The sequence below is a fragment of the Gambusia affinis genome, linkage group LG14, assembly GCF_019740435.1.
Source record: "Gambusia affinis linkage group LG14, SWU_Gaff_1.0, whole genome shotgun sequence".
NCBI lineage: Eukaryota > Metazoa > Chordata > Actinopteri > Cyprinodontiformes > Poeciliidae > Gambusia > Gambusia affinis.
The window spans coordinates 2,946,450-2,960,928 of NC_057881.1; the positions used below are offsets into that span (position 1 = coordinate 2,946,450).

The 14,479-nt window shown below is 37.2% G+C and overlaps 1 protein-coding gene across 8 annotated transcripts; it reads left to right on the forward strand.

The window, feature by feature from the left end:
• The first annotated feature begins 1,492 nt into the window (after positions 1–1,492).
• znf384a (zinc finger protein 384 a) lies at positions 1,493–13,530 on the forward strand. Of its 8 annotated transcripts, XM_044139579.1 has the most exons (12): positions 1,493–1,631; positions 2,351–2,407; positions 3,174–3,241; positions 3,822–4,146; positions 5,805–5,927; positions 6,086–6,240; positions 6,321–6,397; positions 6,475–6,699; positions 8,883–9,050; positions 9,888–9,966; positions 10,065–10,223; positions 11,049–13,530. In XM_044139579.1, the coding sequence occupies exons 2-12, from the start codon at positions 2,401–2,403 to the stop codon at positions 11,448–11,450; spliced, it is 1,788 nt and encodes a 595-aa protein (XP_043995514.1). In that variant the 5' UTR covers positions 1,493–1,631; positions 2,351–2,400; the 3' UTR covers positions 11,451–13,530. The 8 variants fall into 8 exon arrangements, with proteins under 8 accessions (XP_043995514.1, XP_043995520.1, XP_043995515.1 ...); XM_044139585.1 differs by lacking the exon at positions 8,883–9,050; XM_044139580.1 differs by lacking the exon at positions 2,351–2,407.
• Positions 13,531–14,479: the final 949 nt, after the last annotated feature.

The following is a 14,479-nucleotide window of genomic DNA, read 5'->3' on the forward strand; positions in this document are numbered from 1 at the left end:
GCTTCTAGCACTATTTATTGTACAGTAATTATTTGTATTTGTGTCATTTATTTGTATCATTTATGGAGCTGTAGGTAAAATGTATTCCAAGTGGTGCCGCCTTCTCTTTCCCTCTGACCTAGCTGCTTCTTTAGTTGTGTATAAACTCTGCACTGCTGGTTACACTGCAGCCACATGTCCTGAAAATCCTTTTAAGTGGTATAATTTATGTATCTGAAGACAACCACTGCTGTTTTTATGCATGCATCACCACCTATTACACTTGAAATGTATTGTATTGTATTCTTATAGACAGTGTAGCTGGGACACAGCAGGCGACCGTCACCGTGGAAATCTTTCTCTGCTGTGTTCACAATTGAGTCATATAGAAGAGACACTACATGTGGATTATATGTAATTTATGCAGAATATATTTGATAAAACAGTGTCCATGTAGAATTGTCTGTTTCACAAGTTAACTGTAGATTACTCTACTAACCTTAACAAAGATAAGCTCTATGATTATAAATGTATAAAATATATAGTGAGTTTATTAAAGTTCTCTTGTATATGAACCTCCGGCAGTGTTGATATTAACACCTTGGTGAATATTATTACTGTCGGGCCATTGTTTGTGTTTTGTGTTTTAATAAAATATACTGTCCTGTATCCAATATGCTTAATAAATTTCCAAAGGGAATCAGTCAAGTTAAAGCTTTTGTTTTATTTTGAAGGCTTTATTTTCATTAACTTTTCTATATTTTAATATTCTACTTTCCATTTTTTCAGCTCAATTCCATAACTCTGTACTCAAATATTACTATTTATCATTAATGTTTTTATGGTTTAAAATTTAATTAAAGCTTGCACCATAAAAACACAAATAAATGTTCTGATTTTTGACAAAAGAACAAAAATCAGATCAGAATTATATGCTATCTGATGCTTAGTAGATCAGTCTTTAGTGAGCTAAACAAGGATTACAGCGTGTCAGCTTTGCATAGATTGATTGATTGATTGATTGATTGATTGATTGATTGATTGATTGATTGATTGATTGATTGATTTGAGAGAGGTCCAATATTTTTATAACATTGAACCCTTTAACGCTAAACCATATATTAGGTTATATATTACAACATTACTCAGGTTTTATATTACAATATTACATAAAGTCGTGCAGAAAAACGGAATAAAGACAGACCGGAAGCACTGTCTAAACATTTATCAGTTTTGTCAAAATAACAAGCTAGAATCAGTTTAATACCGGAAGTGACAGTTTTGAAACTGTGACCTTGTTCAAAACTGTTTGAAGAAGGTCATTTGTTCAAAATATTTGTTTATAAACAGGAATGATTTAAGATACGAAAAATTAAACCCTGACCATATGGGGTAAGGACCATTTAGATGGAATATATGAATCGTATATAGATTATGGTTGTGGTTTTTATTTTGAAAGTGGTGACCGGAAACGACACGGTTGAATTCTGCGGCTTTGCGAATGAGAAAAGAACTGGAGGGAAAAAAAGAGAAAAAAACGAAGGAAAAAAAAGGCATATCTGAGAGCTTTGAGGGGTGGATTTGGACAAAGTTTCTCAACTGTCCCGTCCCGAGGAAGCTTCGGGGGGGTTGAAAGGGAGTCCAGTTCACCGGTAATTAACTCTGGGGTTATAATTGGGTTGTAAATGCATTGTTATTTTCAGTGTGTCTGAGAGCACCGTCGTCCCCGTCGCCGGAAGTCTGCATGAAGCTGCGTCTCCAACAGAGGCTACGGCGTCGACGTTTTTTTTTCTGTCTTGTTTTTTTTTTTTTTTTATTCGACACTTTTTTTTCTTTTTTTATTTTCTCTGAGCGAGATGAGCAGGGAGTGAGGAATGGAGGCGTAGGGACTGAGGATGTTTGTGTTCGCAGGTTAAGCGTTTGAACACACGCAGGCCTCCAGTTTTAGCCTGAGTGAACAAGCCAACGAACAAAAGGAGAAAATTAATGGAGGCAAGTTAGCGTTAGCCATGTTTGTGTGGCGCTCAGACAACAGCCTCAGCTGCGGACGGCAGCCCGCTTAGCTTGCAGCAAAACACACCCGAGCCTCCCAACATGCCATCCGATTTTATGACAGTTTATAACCGATTTTATTTCTGCAAGCTTTCCTCAGTCACTGCTAACGTTAGCCGCCGCTAGCTGCACCACAGTTTTAGAGCCAGCCTGTGCCCTGTCGTTAAAAATGGCTCTCAGAGCACTGAAACATTGACTTTAATGCACCGATGCGACGGCCCATCTGTTTTTAAAGCCGAGGTGTGGGTTAACTAGAGCATGTGAGGGATGAATTAATTTGACTTTGGATTTTTTTCCCCTCATTATTCATTGGCTGCAGCAGAGATTGGAGGAGTCGCGTGAAAAACAACATACCCTGAGCTGTGCTGCATGAAAGGTGCCAGGGTTTGTTTTAGTGCGGTCCATTTTTCATGGCTTTCCGAAGTGTACTTCAAAGTTATTTATTTTATAATCAACAAGTTTAGCTTTACTAACATGTAACTGCTTGCATGCCTTTTTGTGAGGTGCGAATGTATAAATTACTATGCATGGCATCTCAACTCTAAAACTATCTTCTCTGCAGAGCAAAATAACATGCAAATACGTAGCGACTCTGGCCAATGACGTGACATCTTGCAAAAAAAAAAAATAATTAATGGATGAGATAACATTGTTTTTACCAATGGAAAGAAAAAGTGCGCTTTGACAAACATGCAAATTTAATTTCCATCACAACTTGTTCAAGCTTGTATTTTTGGTCACAGCAACACATTTGGTGAAAGAGATGAAAGTGCATGGGCTGTGCTTGTAAACAAGACAACAGGCTAATCTTCTGCTTGCTTTTCTATCTCCATCCCTGCCTGGGATGAAGATCTCTGCTTGATTCCTTTCACATCCTCAGTTTAAAACGCAACATTTTGATAAAAAAGAGAGACATGGGTCGTTTTCATTTTCTTTTTTTCAAGACACACCTTAAATTCAAGAGTTTTTGTAAACCTGAAGTGTTGAGTGGGTCAGGCTTTAGAGAAGAGGATGCATTGAAAGGAAACAAGCTGAGATGACAAAACACAGCCATGCATGGTCTCGTTTATGTAACACAGAAAGAAAAGACATCAAGAGGGGAAGGACAGGTGTTTTCTAAGTGTGTTGCTTTTTAATTACAGAAATAATGGACGATTCCCATTTCAACTCATCATACTTTTGGTCTCCCGTCCCCACTGTACAAGGACAGGTAGAGACAACCTTATTGTTGGAAATGTCTTGAAATGAACATGGCTTTAATGGGATTATCACTTTGACTGTTTATAGAGCTGCTTTAAGGATTCTGTTGATGAATTTAAGCGCACAGTGATTTTTTTTTTGTAATGTCTGCCGATGCATTCACTTGATCACATGATTACTCCTGTCCCTCTCCTCTTTTATCTCTGTTTTCTCTTTGTTTCTGTTTTTCTTTTACTTTTTGCATCTCACCATGCCTTCGTATTCTCTTTTCTCCCATCCTTTTGTTCTCTTCTTTCTCTTCACTAATCCCACCGATCACTCATTCATGTCACTCCCTTCCTGTTCTCCTCATCCATTCTCTTTTTTCTTCTCAACCATTCTTCTCATCCTCATACTTAACATATTTTTCTTTTACTATAATTTTCTGCCTTTTTCAAATATTTTTTATCCCAATTTTTTGTCATTGTACGTCTCTCTTAATTCTTCTTCTTCCTTCACTTTTCTCCCACTCTGTCTCCCTCATGCACCATTTTACCTTCGCCATCCCATCCTTTATTTCTCCACTCTTTACACTTTACACCACTGTCTAGATTGAGAACGCCATGTTCCTCAACAAGGCAAAGGAGCAGCTGGGTCCAGACAAGACCAACGCGCCTCCCTTCCCTCACTCTTCTGCGTCTTCCACCTCGTCCCCTCACTACCCCACAGCTGTGCTCGCCATCCCGGGTTCGGTGGATCCAGGGACGGGCGTGCGGGTGGTCCCCAAGCAGGAAGGAGGTGGGAACACATCCGGCGGAGGAGGGGGAAACAGCGGGAACGCAACCATGAGTGGAGTAGGGGGACATCTACACCAGTCGCACACCTCCCAGAACGTCACGGTTGTTCCTGTTCCCTCCACTGGGATCATGACTGCAGGTGAGAAAAATAATGAATTGAATTAATGATAATGAAAATTTATCGTCATCTTAAAAGGCAGAATGATATTAGAAAATTAGTTATATTATGCTATATTATTATTGGGATTAGGTGATATGACCTTAAAGTTTTATCCCGATATTTTGTGGTACTATTGCCATAATAAAGGGGACAATAATAACTATTTATAAATACTTTTTTCAGGTAATTGAATGTGTGTGACTGCATTTTTATCACTAAACTGCACACATATTTTCATATTTATAGATATTTTCATTGAAAAACTGTAAAACTAAAAATTCTAACGATACAGATAGTTTTTAAATATCATTAATTGTAATTTATTGTAACAACAATAAATCTGATTTCTTATCATGATAAGATATTTTTCACAGTAAATGTTAAATGATAAGATAAATGCCCATCCATAATTATTATTATTAAATATGCAGTGATCACAACACTTTTAGTGACCTTTAGTGACCTTTACCTGGGTGTGGCTACATTCAGTCCAGCAGACTGAATATATATATGCGGCATGATAAGTGAAATATTATAGGCAACAAATTTAGAGAAATCTTGTCAATAGAAATTTAATTAATTTGAACAGGCAGTTTGCCTCTTGGAAACTCAAATTTACAGTCAATCTGTATATAATCATCATTAATTCTGGATTATAACATTGATAGATTTGTACAGTGAAATAATGGTGAAACAATGAATAATAAAGACATTATTTTATCTGGGACAGTTACCTTTTTGACATGATGGAGATGAGTAAGAGCGTAAGAGCAAGGTTTTTATCTTTTATTGATTTAAGTGTTTATAGTTTTTAAGATTAATATTCCCTCAAGAAGACTTGAGGGAAAATATAGTGGACAGTTTTTATCCTAGAGCTGCACAGTTTTGCTTTTATAGACTTTAAAATCTATTTTACTTTGTTTCGCTTTATGGTTTCCCTTGTGTTTGGTTTTTATTTCCATTCTGTTGTTATTAGATGTTACATTTTATATCATATGTTTAAATTATCTTCCACCTTCTAACCATTATTAATATTTTACTTGAAAATGATGTCAAAATAATATTATTATCATTTACTGCATTTTTCTTCTGGGACAATTTATTGTCCAGTAAAATTTGGTCTTGTGATGGGTTTAAACATAAGTTATATATAAAAACTGAAAATTAACAACATAAATAAAATGCCGGCTCATTTTTTAAAATTCTAAACTCACAGTTGCAATGTTTTGAATCATTCTAAGAAGGGTAATCTATTACTGCATCTCTCCAGTAGTTTAGGTTTTGACTTACAAGAATCATACTTTTTGTGCTGCATTAAATGCAATGCACTGATGTAAATTAAATATTTACCCAATCAGAAGGATCATCACTGTCTGAGATTTCCTTCACAATTTAATCTCAGATCTGGAACAGATTTGTGTGAAGGAAAAGCAGGATTTAAAAAAATTTTTAATCATCTTGTCACTTCAACAATCTAGTATCATGTATTGTTTTCCTTGGAGTGAACCGTCTGTCTCAGCTTTGGACACCTGCAGTGTAGAAAAAGACATTTTCTGTCTCTTCTCCACATGTGAGAAATGTTCAGCTGTGGTGAAACATGTTAGATTGCCTGTTTCACAGTTTGTTTCTCCTCTCAGCGGGGTTAGTGATCACCACCCCACAAGGCACACTGGTTCCAACTGCCTCCACACAGTCGTTTGTAACGGGACACCCCACTGCCACCACCATGATAGTGTCTGCAGTGCACCCCTCAAACTCAGGTAAAACCCTGCAGTTCACCACCTAATCAGCCAGTTAGCAGTTTCTGGGTTTTTTATAAACAAACTCATATTTGTTCTTTAATTTTATAATTAAACATTTAGAGGATTTACATGCAAATATAGAGTGAATGAAACCTCCAGTGTCTTTTTTTTTTCAGATAAGAAAGAGGATGGTTCTATGCCTCCAGCCGTTGTCATGCCAACACCATCGAAGCGAGGCAGGAAGAGCAAACAGATGATGGGCAGAGTTGGTGGGATTCTCCCTCCAGGAAGTGATGCTTTAATTTTAGCCCATCTTGCTGCTGGTGGACAGGTGAGCTGTTTACTTTGTCATGTAAATAATTTGTTACAATATGCTTTTAACCCTCATATTTTACTCTTTATGTGTCACAGCACCACTCTGCTGACCCATATGACCTGTCAAATGATGAGGATGATCACACCAGTAAAGATGGACCCAAGTCCTACAGGTACTGAGGTGTTTAGATTGAGGAGGCCTAATCAGTTTGCAGCTCATTAAAAAATGTTTTAACCTTTTGTTCCACAGATGTCGGATGTGTGCAGTGACGTTCTTCAGCAAGTCAGACATGCAGATTCACGCTAAGTCCCACACTGAGGCCAAGCCCCACAAGTGCCCCCACTGCTCCAAGTCATTTGCCAACTCCAGCTACCTGTCCCAGCACATCCGCATCCACAGCGGGGCCAAGCCCTACTCCTGCACCTACTGCCAGAAAACATTCAGGCAGCTCAGTCACCTCCAGCAGCACACACGGTACTGGGCCGGGCCGGGCTGGCTCTGCAGCTTCTGACTGCTTGTGCTCATTATCTCTGCTTTTTCAGTTTGAGCATGAACCTCTGTTCACAGAGTAATGGGGTAGTCAGTCAGCTAGGGGTCGTTTGGAGGAGTGTTGACAGTGTTAAGCTCTTTATGCAATGTCAAATTATATTCAAAACTCATCATAGATCTAATTATGACTGGATTGATGCAACAGCTCATGTTATGGAGGTTAGAACTGTGCCGTCATGCAGCAGTCGTATGTTCCTGCTTTGCATGCCTTGGTCTGTCCCGATCAGGTCTGTGTTTCCCAGTAAGAAATCTCAGTCTGCTCCTTTCATTTCCTCACCAACAGCACCCTGTAAATGCATCAAAGATAAAAAAAAAAAAAAGATATTAGTGATGCTGGACTGGAGGAAGTGTGCTTGAATTCTCATTTCATCCATGCATTTTGTCACGTTTCTTGCATGATCGTCCGGAGAAAGCAGCAATGCTTCTCTTTCTCTACATTTATTGGAATTAACATTAACTCAGTGACTACCTTACATGCTCTAATGTATTGGATCAGCTGAAATGGCTTGCATGGAAAGTTCAGCAGCGTTTCCATCAGATAAATGATATTGTTGCTGGTCAGTAATTTTTTTTTCTGTTCAGCTCAGGTCATGTTGTGTTGTAGAGACCAACAAAAGACCACAATGGTCAGCAGAAACATCTCTTACCTTTGATAGTCGTCTTTAGTGCATATTGTTATAAGAAAATGTAATTTAGTTAATGTATTGAAGCAAATAATATTCAAATCTTTGGGCATCTTATTAAACATTTAATTAAATTGTAGAAGTAAAAGAAGCTCTTTTTCATTTGGCTCAAATCTGATTCTATAATTGTATCTTTTTTTTCTTTGCACAGCTGCATTAGAGAGCAGAAATAAAACAACAAATATCAAAGCTGACACTGAACCCTTTGACCTTAATCCTGTCCTCTTAAAAATACCAAGAATATTTAAAACTTTAATCTTAAACCTGATTGGGTCGTCCCTTAAAATCTCTTCCTTTGCACAGCTTCCTCAGAAATCACCAATTTTTCACTAAGATTCACTCAGTTATCAGACTTCAAAATCTGCAAAAGGAAATATTTGACCTTGTTGGGAATATATAGGATAACTGGAAGCTGGAAATTTAGTTTCTTAAATTTTTTATTTTCAGAAATCAGAGATAAACTGGACAACTGGATTTTTAAAAATCAAACTTCATTTGATACTGATTGTTGTTGCCTCTACTTTAATTTGACTAAAACTGAAACTTTATGGAATAATTTCTGCAGAAAGTGATGCCCTCAACACTGCAAGATCAAAAACATCTAATTGTTCTTAATATTCATAAACGTAAAAACTGAAACAAGAAGACTAAAAATGATATTTATGGCTCAGAAAGTGAAATTGTTAATTTCTTTACCCAAAAATATTCTTTATTCTCCATGTTTAGTAGGTTTAATTCATTTTCATATAAAAAGAATATTAAATATTTTATTCTCTAAATAGTGACTGTGTACAAGATATAGTGCATGACTAAAATAGAAAAACTAGAAGGCACTAATTACTAATCCCAACTAGTTGTTATTTTACTAATCATGCATGAGGTTACAAGTAATAAAATCCCATTTCACTCATTCATGTTGCCATCATTCAACAGATGGTTTAATTTTCTGTTTGAGCTCGTCACCTTTCTTACTCATGTTTTAATTTCACTCACTGCTTTGCTCTGGGTTTGCCATATCATCTGTAGTCCGTTGGTTTGAATCAGAATGACGTTCTCCACCTGCCTGCCACCCGTCTTTACGTTCACAGAGACACACCCCACTCACTGCAGGACACACAAAATGGAGAGAGAGCGAGAGAGAGAGAGAGAAAGGAAAGCGTGACTGTGCTTGCTGTATGTTTGTTCTGTGTTTTCACAACTCAGACGCAGCACAAAGAGCACACTGTCAAACGTATCGATCTGCGATCAGAAGAATTGATCGCAGATCCTTTTAACCTTTTTAACGCATGATTTGATCTTCGGTTCGTCGGGAAGTTTGGTCATGCTGTAGCTTAAAAATCTCTCGCTGTTTCTCTCTCTCTCTCTGTGTTTCTCTCTCTCCATCCCTTCCCCTTCATCCCCTCCGATCCCGGCTTTCCGTGTTAGAAACCACACTGAGGCCAAGCCCCACAAGTGCCCCCACTGCTCCAAGTCGTTTGCCAACTCCAGCTACCTGTCCCAGCACATCCGCATCCACACGGGGGCCAAGCCCTACACCTGCTCCTACTGCCAGAAAACATTCAGGCAGCTCAGTCACCTACAGCAGCACACACGGTACTGGGCCGGGCCGGGCGGGGCGGGGCGGGGCGGGGTTTACTCCAGCTAAAATCCTTGAAAATACTTGAATTTTATTGAGTGTTTTCAAGGTTTGGAAAGTGCTTGATTTCTGTGTAAAGTCCTTGAAAATGTTAGATGTTCAAAGTGACAGTTTTAGTACTAAAGTGCAAATTAACGTTTGAGTAAAAGTTGAATTTTGAAAAACGTTAACAGTTGAAGCCAGATATTCTCATACGCCTAATAAAAAGCGTATGAGGCATTTTTCTCAATGTCTAAAGTTAAATCCAGCCAAACTTCTTCTTCTTGTTTGGAGAATTACCAAAATTATTCCTGATTTTGAAATGCCATAAAACTTAATGGAAATACTTTTTAGCTGCTTTCATTAGATGTATATCATTTTTAAGCATTTAATTTGAACAGAAAGATTTTTATCTATAAATTGTGGTGAAAAGTTATAAAACTTACATTGAAGATGCTTGAATTTGACTGTAGGAAGAGTGTATGAACTCTGTGTACATGTTTGGAGCAGGTCTGTGGAGATTTGTTGTTTATTTAATCATTATGAGAGCTAAATTTTTACAGAAAATTAGGAAGGAATTCAGCTTCATGCAAATCCCAAGACATTTAATTCAAATTTAAGTGATTAGAAATAATCGATAAGAAATAGTTCTGTGGAAGAGAAAGTAGAAGAAACAAGAGAAATGACGTGATATATTGCATGAGGAATGTTTTCATTTAGTCATCAGAGGTATTCAGGACTGCTTCATGGAACCTGCTCTTGTACAAAATAAATATATTAAAGTTAAATAGATTAATTTGATGTTTTCTTCTCAGAATTCACACTGGTGACCGACCATACAAGTGTAACCATCCTGGCTGTGAAAAGGCTTTCACTCAGTTGTCCAACTTGCAGGTCTGGAATCACTTTCCTGACATCCTGTCACATTGATAAAATCATTTCTTACATTTTTTTTATCTTTACCCCTCTTGTGTGTATTTTTTTCCCCCCAGTCTCACCGTCGGCAACACAACAAAGACAAGCCCTTCAAGTGTCACAACTGTAACCGTGGTTACACAGACGCTGCCAGTCTGGAGGTTCACCTGTCGACGCACACCGTCAAACACGCCAAGCTGTTCTCCTGCGGCCTCTGCAACAGATCTTACACATCGGTACGCTTTCAGATGGGAGGGTCATACAATGATCTTAAAATTAGATTAATCTGGTTTATATTTTAAATGGACATTTGTCAGTGTGAGCTATGAGCCAAGGAGGATTTTTTTATTTTCTAGAGCTGCACGATATTTCAAATTGCAATCATAAAGGGTACTTGTTGCTTCTATTTATCTTTTATCATCTGTCATTTGTTCATCCATCATTTATCAACCCATTTCACCTGATGCATCCATCTGTCTTCCAGTTTGTGGTTTTTTGGGTTTCCATGTTTAAAATCTGATAACATTAAACAAATTTGCCATAAATTCACTGCAGAAACACAAAATCTTACCAAGCAGTTTTGTCAAGTTTCTAGTGATAATTAGACAAAACTAAAGTAACTTTTCTTTTTAATTCTTGAATATTTGTATAAAAAACTAATATCTCCATTGGGAGATTTTTTTCACTTGTAATATGAAAAAACTTGTTTTCTATATTTTTTCAGATGTTTTGAGAAGAGAAAGGGTATTTTGCATTGTTTGTGTAAAATATTATTAGAGGACTTTAAAAATGGCCAGAAAAGTCTGTGAATGTAATTCTGGGAAAATGGACAATTTGAGATGAAAGCTGTGCAGAAAACTCAAATCTAAGCAATATTCAGCAAAACCCTTTTCTTTATCATAGAAAACTTATTATTTATAAGTAACTAAAAATAATTTGTAGTCATAATTAATAAATACTATAATTCTAAACTTAACCGTATCAGGTCAAAACTTAGCTAAACTAATGGACACATTTTGTCCAATAACAATAAATGATGTTTCCTTTCGGTCTTTTTCTAGGAGACTTATTTAATGAAACACATGAGGAAGCACAACCCCGACCCGCTAACGGTGGCAGCGACGGTAGCCGCCCAGCAGGCCCAGGGCCTGACGCCAGGAGGAGGTGGGCGGGGCCGGGGCCGCGGTCGAGGCAGAGGCAGAGGAAGTCAACTCCAAAGCCAGAACAACCCAAACAACACCAACCAGAACCAGAACCCCGGGCCCCCGGGCAGCTACCAGCCCAACCAGCAACCCTCCGAGGGCGTCATTCCGTGCCCCTTCGATCTGCACCAGTACAAGACAGTGTCGGCCAGTGAGATCCAGTATAAACCCGTCAGCGTTGGCGACCTGCCGGTGACCCATAAGGACCTCTGTCTAACCGTCTCCACGTCAGCCATCCAAGTGGAGCACATGAACTCGTAGGCGGCGTCCTGCGGCTCCGGTTGGGACAGGACTGATAATCTACAGTGTAAAAAGCTCCATTTGATTCGCCGTCTTTCATCTCTACAGTCTTCTGAAAGCAAAGCTAGAAACATGGCTAAGAAAGGAGAAACTGTTCCCATCCTCATCAGCCATCTGCCTCCGACACCGACTCCAGCTGCGTTTTTATTTTCACCGTCAAGTAGCTCTGAAGGACGATTCGAAAGGGATCGGAGTGATATTGGGATGCAATCAGGAGATGGACGTTCAGTTTGGTTCACCTGATTCTGAAGCGTTAAAGCTGGGAAGGACTTTAGACTCCATGTTGGATCACAGATCGTCTACAGTGTTGAGTTCAGGTTCCTCCGAGACGAGTGGGAAAGCAGGTTCCATCTGGTGGAAATGGGTTTGCACATTTAATATCTGAAAAAATCCCTTTTAACTTAAATCATAAATTTAGGTAAAAATAAATCTGCACTTCAAGTTTCACCTTTATTACTTTGGTTGAGCTGTAAAACACACCCATCAGGAATTAAACCAACCTTTGAGATAATACTGGGAGATGAAGACTGTAAATTATCTGTGAAATTTAAAATAATCTCTGGAAATTTAGGGGTAACTTTGCAGATTAAATTGTTCTTGAAATATTCCAACAAACCAAAAAAAGAGAAGAAAAGTAAAATCAAATAATTATTTATAAATGATAAAAATTTTGGCACGGAAATAGAAGCACTTAATCAAAGCACAGAATATGGATGTTATGTATTTTCATCTAAATTCCAACGGACTCATTTTACAAATTACAAATAAACATCAGAAGATCAAAGAATGAAGGAACTATTTGGTTTTCAGAGCCTAAAGTCAAAAATAAAATTTTTACAAAACCAAACCGAGTTCAACAAGAATGTACTAAACCTGAGGAATCTGCAGCAGAGCGAACGGAGGAAAGCGGGACGGAGGAGTCCTACAGAAAGCACTTGATGAAGCTCGCACTTCACACCTATGTTTGTCATTTTTTGTCTTTTTTTTATATATATATATAAATCATGTTTGTATTTTTCTACCGACAGAGGAGCATACAGAGAGAAAGCAGAGTGAGTGCATGAACGTGACGGAAAGAAAGCGTTTAGTCGTTTGTCTTCTTATTCTAAGAGGAGCGGTTAATCTTCCTCCTGTGGGCGACGAGAGCCCGCCCCGCTCTTACCAGAGGGGTTGATGGGAAATAATGATTGTGTGATAAACATGGCTGACAGGTACTGTTATCAACCTTTTCTTTTTTTAAGAACTTTTCATACATATTATTATTATTACTTTCATTATAACTGTAGTGCAAATGTTATCCACAGTATATCCACTCTGAGGCATTATGGTATTGCAGTATGCTGTACATAAAATAGATAGAAAAGACTTTTTCATCTGTAAAAGGGAAGTATGTCTTGTGTACAGAATATATGAAAACGCACCCAAACCACAGACTGTGTCCCAGGTCCGGTACTGTATCCAACTGGTTCTGCTGAAAAATAATTAGGAGTTACAATGAAACTTACGGCTTTTCTTTAAACACACCCATTTAAGATTTAACTTTGATTAATTGAGTCTCTTTAGTTATTAAAAGTCTTTTGACTAATTATCACTAATGCTTTTCTTTTCTAGGCTAATGAAGGCGTAGTCGTTTTCAGTAATGTAGAAAATAAGTGAAAATTGTTTCACCAATCTTAAAAAAATATGTTTTTATTTAAAGCACCAATTAACGGTCCTGTGTAAAATAAAGGCAGTGCTTTCAGACTCCTGACTGACCTGCTAACATGTTTAAACAGCATTAGATTAAATGGTGACCTGGGACACTGCAAACCGTCGGTCCAATCAAAATGTTCGAGCAGTCTGTACAACAAGCCAACGGTCTTTATGTATACTCAACTTTGTATGTCTCTGTGTCTTTTTATGAAAAAAATGACCTAGCAATGCTCCTGGTAAACAGTTATTAACTGTACTATGTTACATACTGTATACACAGCTAAAGCTCCTACTCATCTGAACAGACTGTTTCTTCTTCCCTTATGGAGAATAAAATTCAAAAACTTTATGATTAAAGGCCAGGATTGATTGATTTCTGCAGGGTTTATTACTGATGTAGATGAATTTCAGAGTTAGGTCGTGCTTGATTTTTGTTGGTTTCGGATGATAAATTGTATTTGCATAAGATGTGTCATACTGAATGCAATAATCTGAAATATTTTCTTCAGGTTTTTGTGTGGAAGAGCATTTAAATTATCTTGGGATATTTTCTTTCATTCCATAACTAATAATATGTATGGATGTCAGCAAAAGTCAAAATACCACGTTTTTCAAAGAAATGTACAATGTAAGCTGAGAATTGTGCCTAGTGGTTGAAAATTTAAATTATATTAAAACCCATCAGACTTAGAATTTTATTTAAAAATATTTATAAATGTCAATATTTACATTTCTTATTTATTGCCTAAATGTTCAATTTTATGATTAGGCAATATTTTATAATAAATATTATAAAATATTTATTATAAAATAGATATTTTATAATAAATATTTTAGAATATTTTGTTAACAAACAACTTTTAAATTTAAATTTAAAAGTTGTTTGTTACCACCTTTTAACAAACAATGGATAACATGTTTGCTAAATTTTTAGCATATTTTGCAAACATTTGTTAGGTTTTTGATGCTATTTTTTATTAATACTACCAAATTGGTGCACAAGATTATATTTAGTTTTTTTTCTCTCCCCAAAAAAGGTACACAATTAATAAACATATTGGTCATGTTTAACAAGGGTGCTTTTGAATAAATTTTTTAAGTAATTTTTTCTTTGTTTATTCAAATAATCCACGTATTCAGACTAGGAAAACTATTTTATAGAAAATAATTTTGAGGAATATACCTGTGCCCGCGTTTTGTCTTTTGCACGGAGTTTACCGTACAAACAGTCTGTATCCCGCCCCTTCAGGACATGCAGTTAAACATAGCAAACGTACACATGAAAGGAGGCGGGATTT

Excerpts from the sequence above, each read along its gene's own strand:
- znf384a (XM_044139579.1), top strand. Across the intron at positions 6,241-6,320 it reads ATCTTGCTGCTGGTGGACAG|CACCACTCTGCTGACCCATA; the intron begins GTGAGCTGTTTA and ends TATGTGTCACAG. Across the intron at positions 6,398-6,474 it reads GATGGACCCAAGTCCTACAG|ATGTCGGATGTGTGCAGTGA; the intron begins GTACTGAGGTGT and ends TTTGTTCCACAG.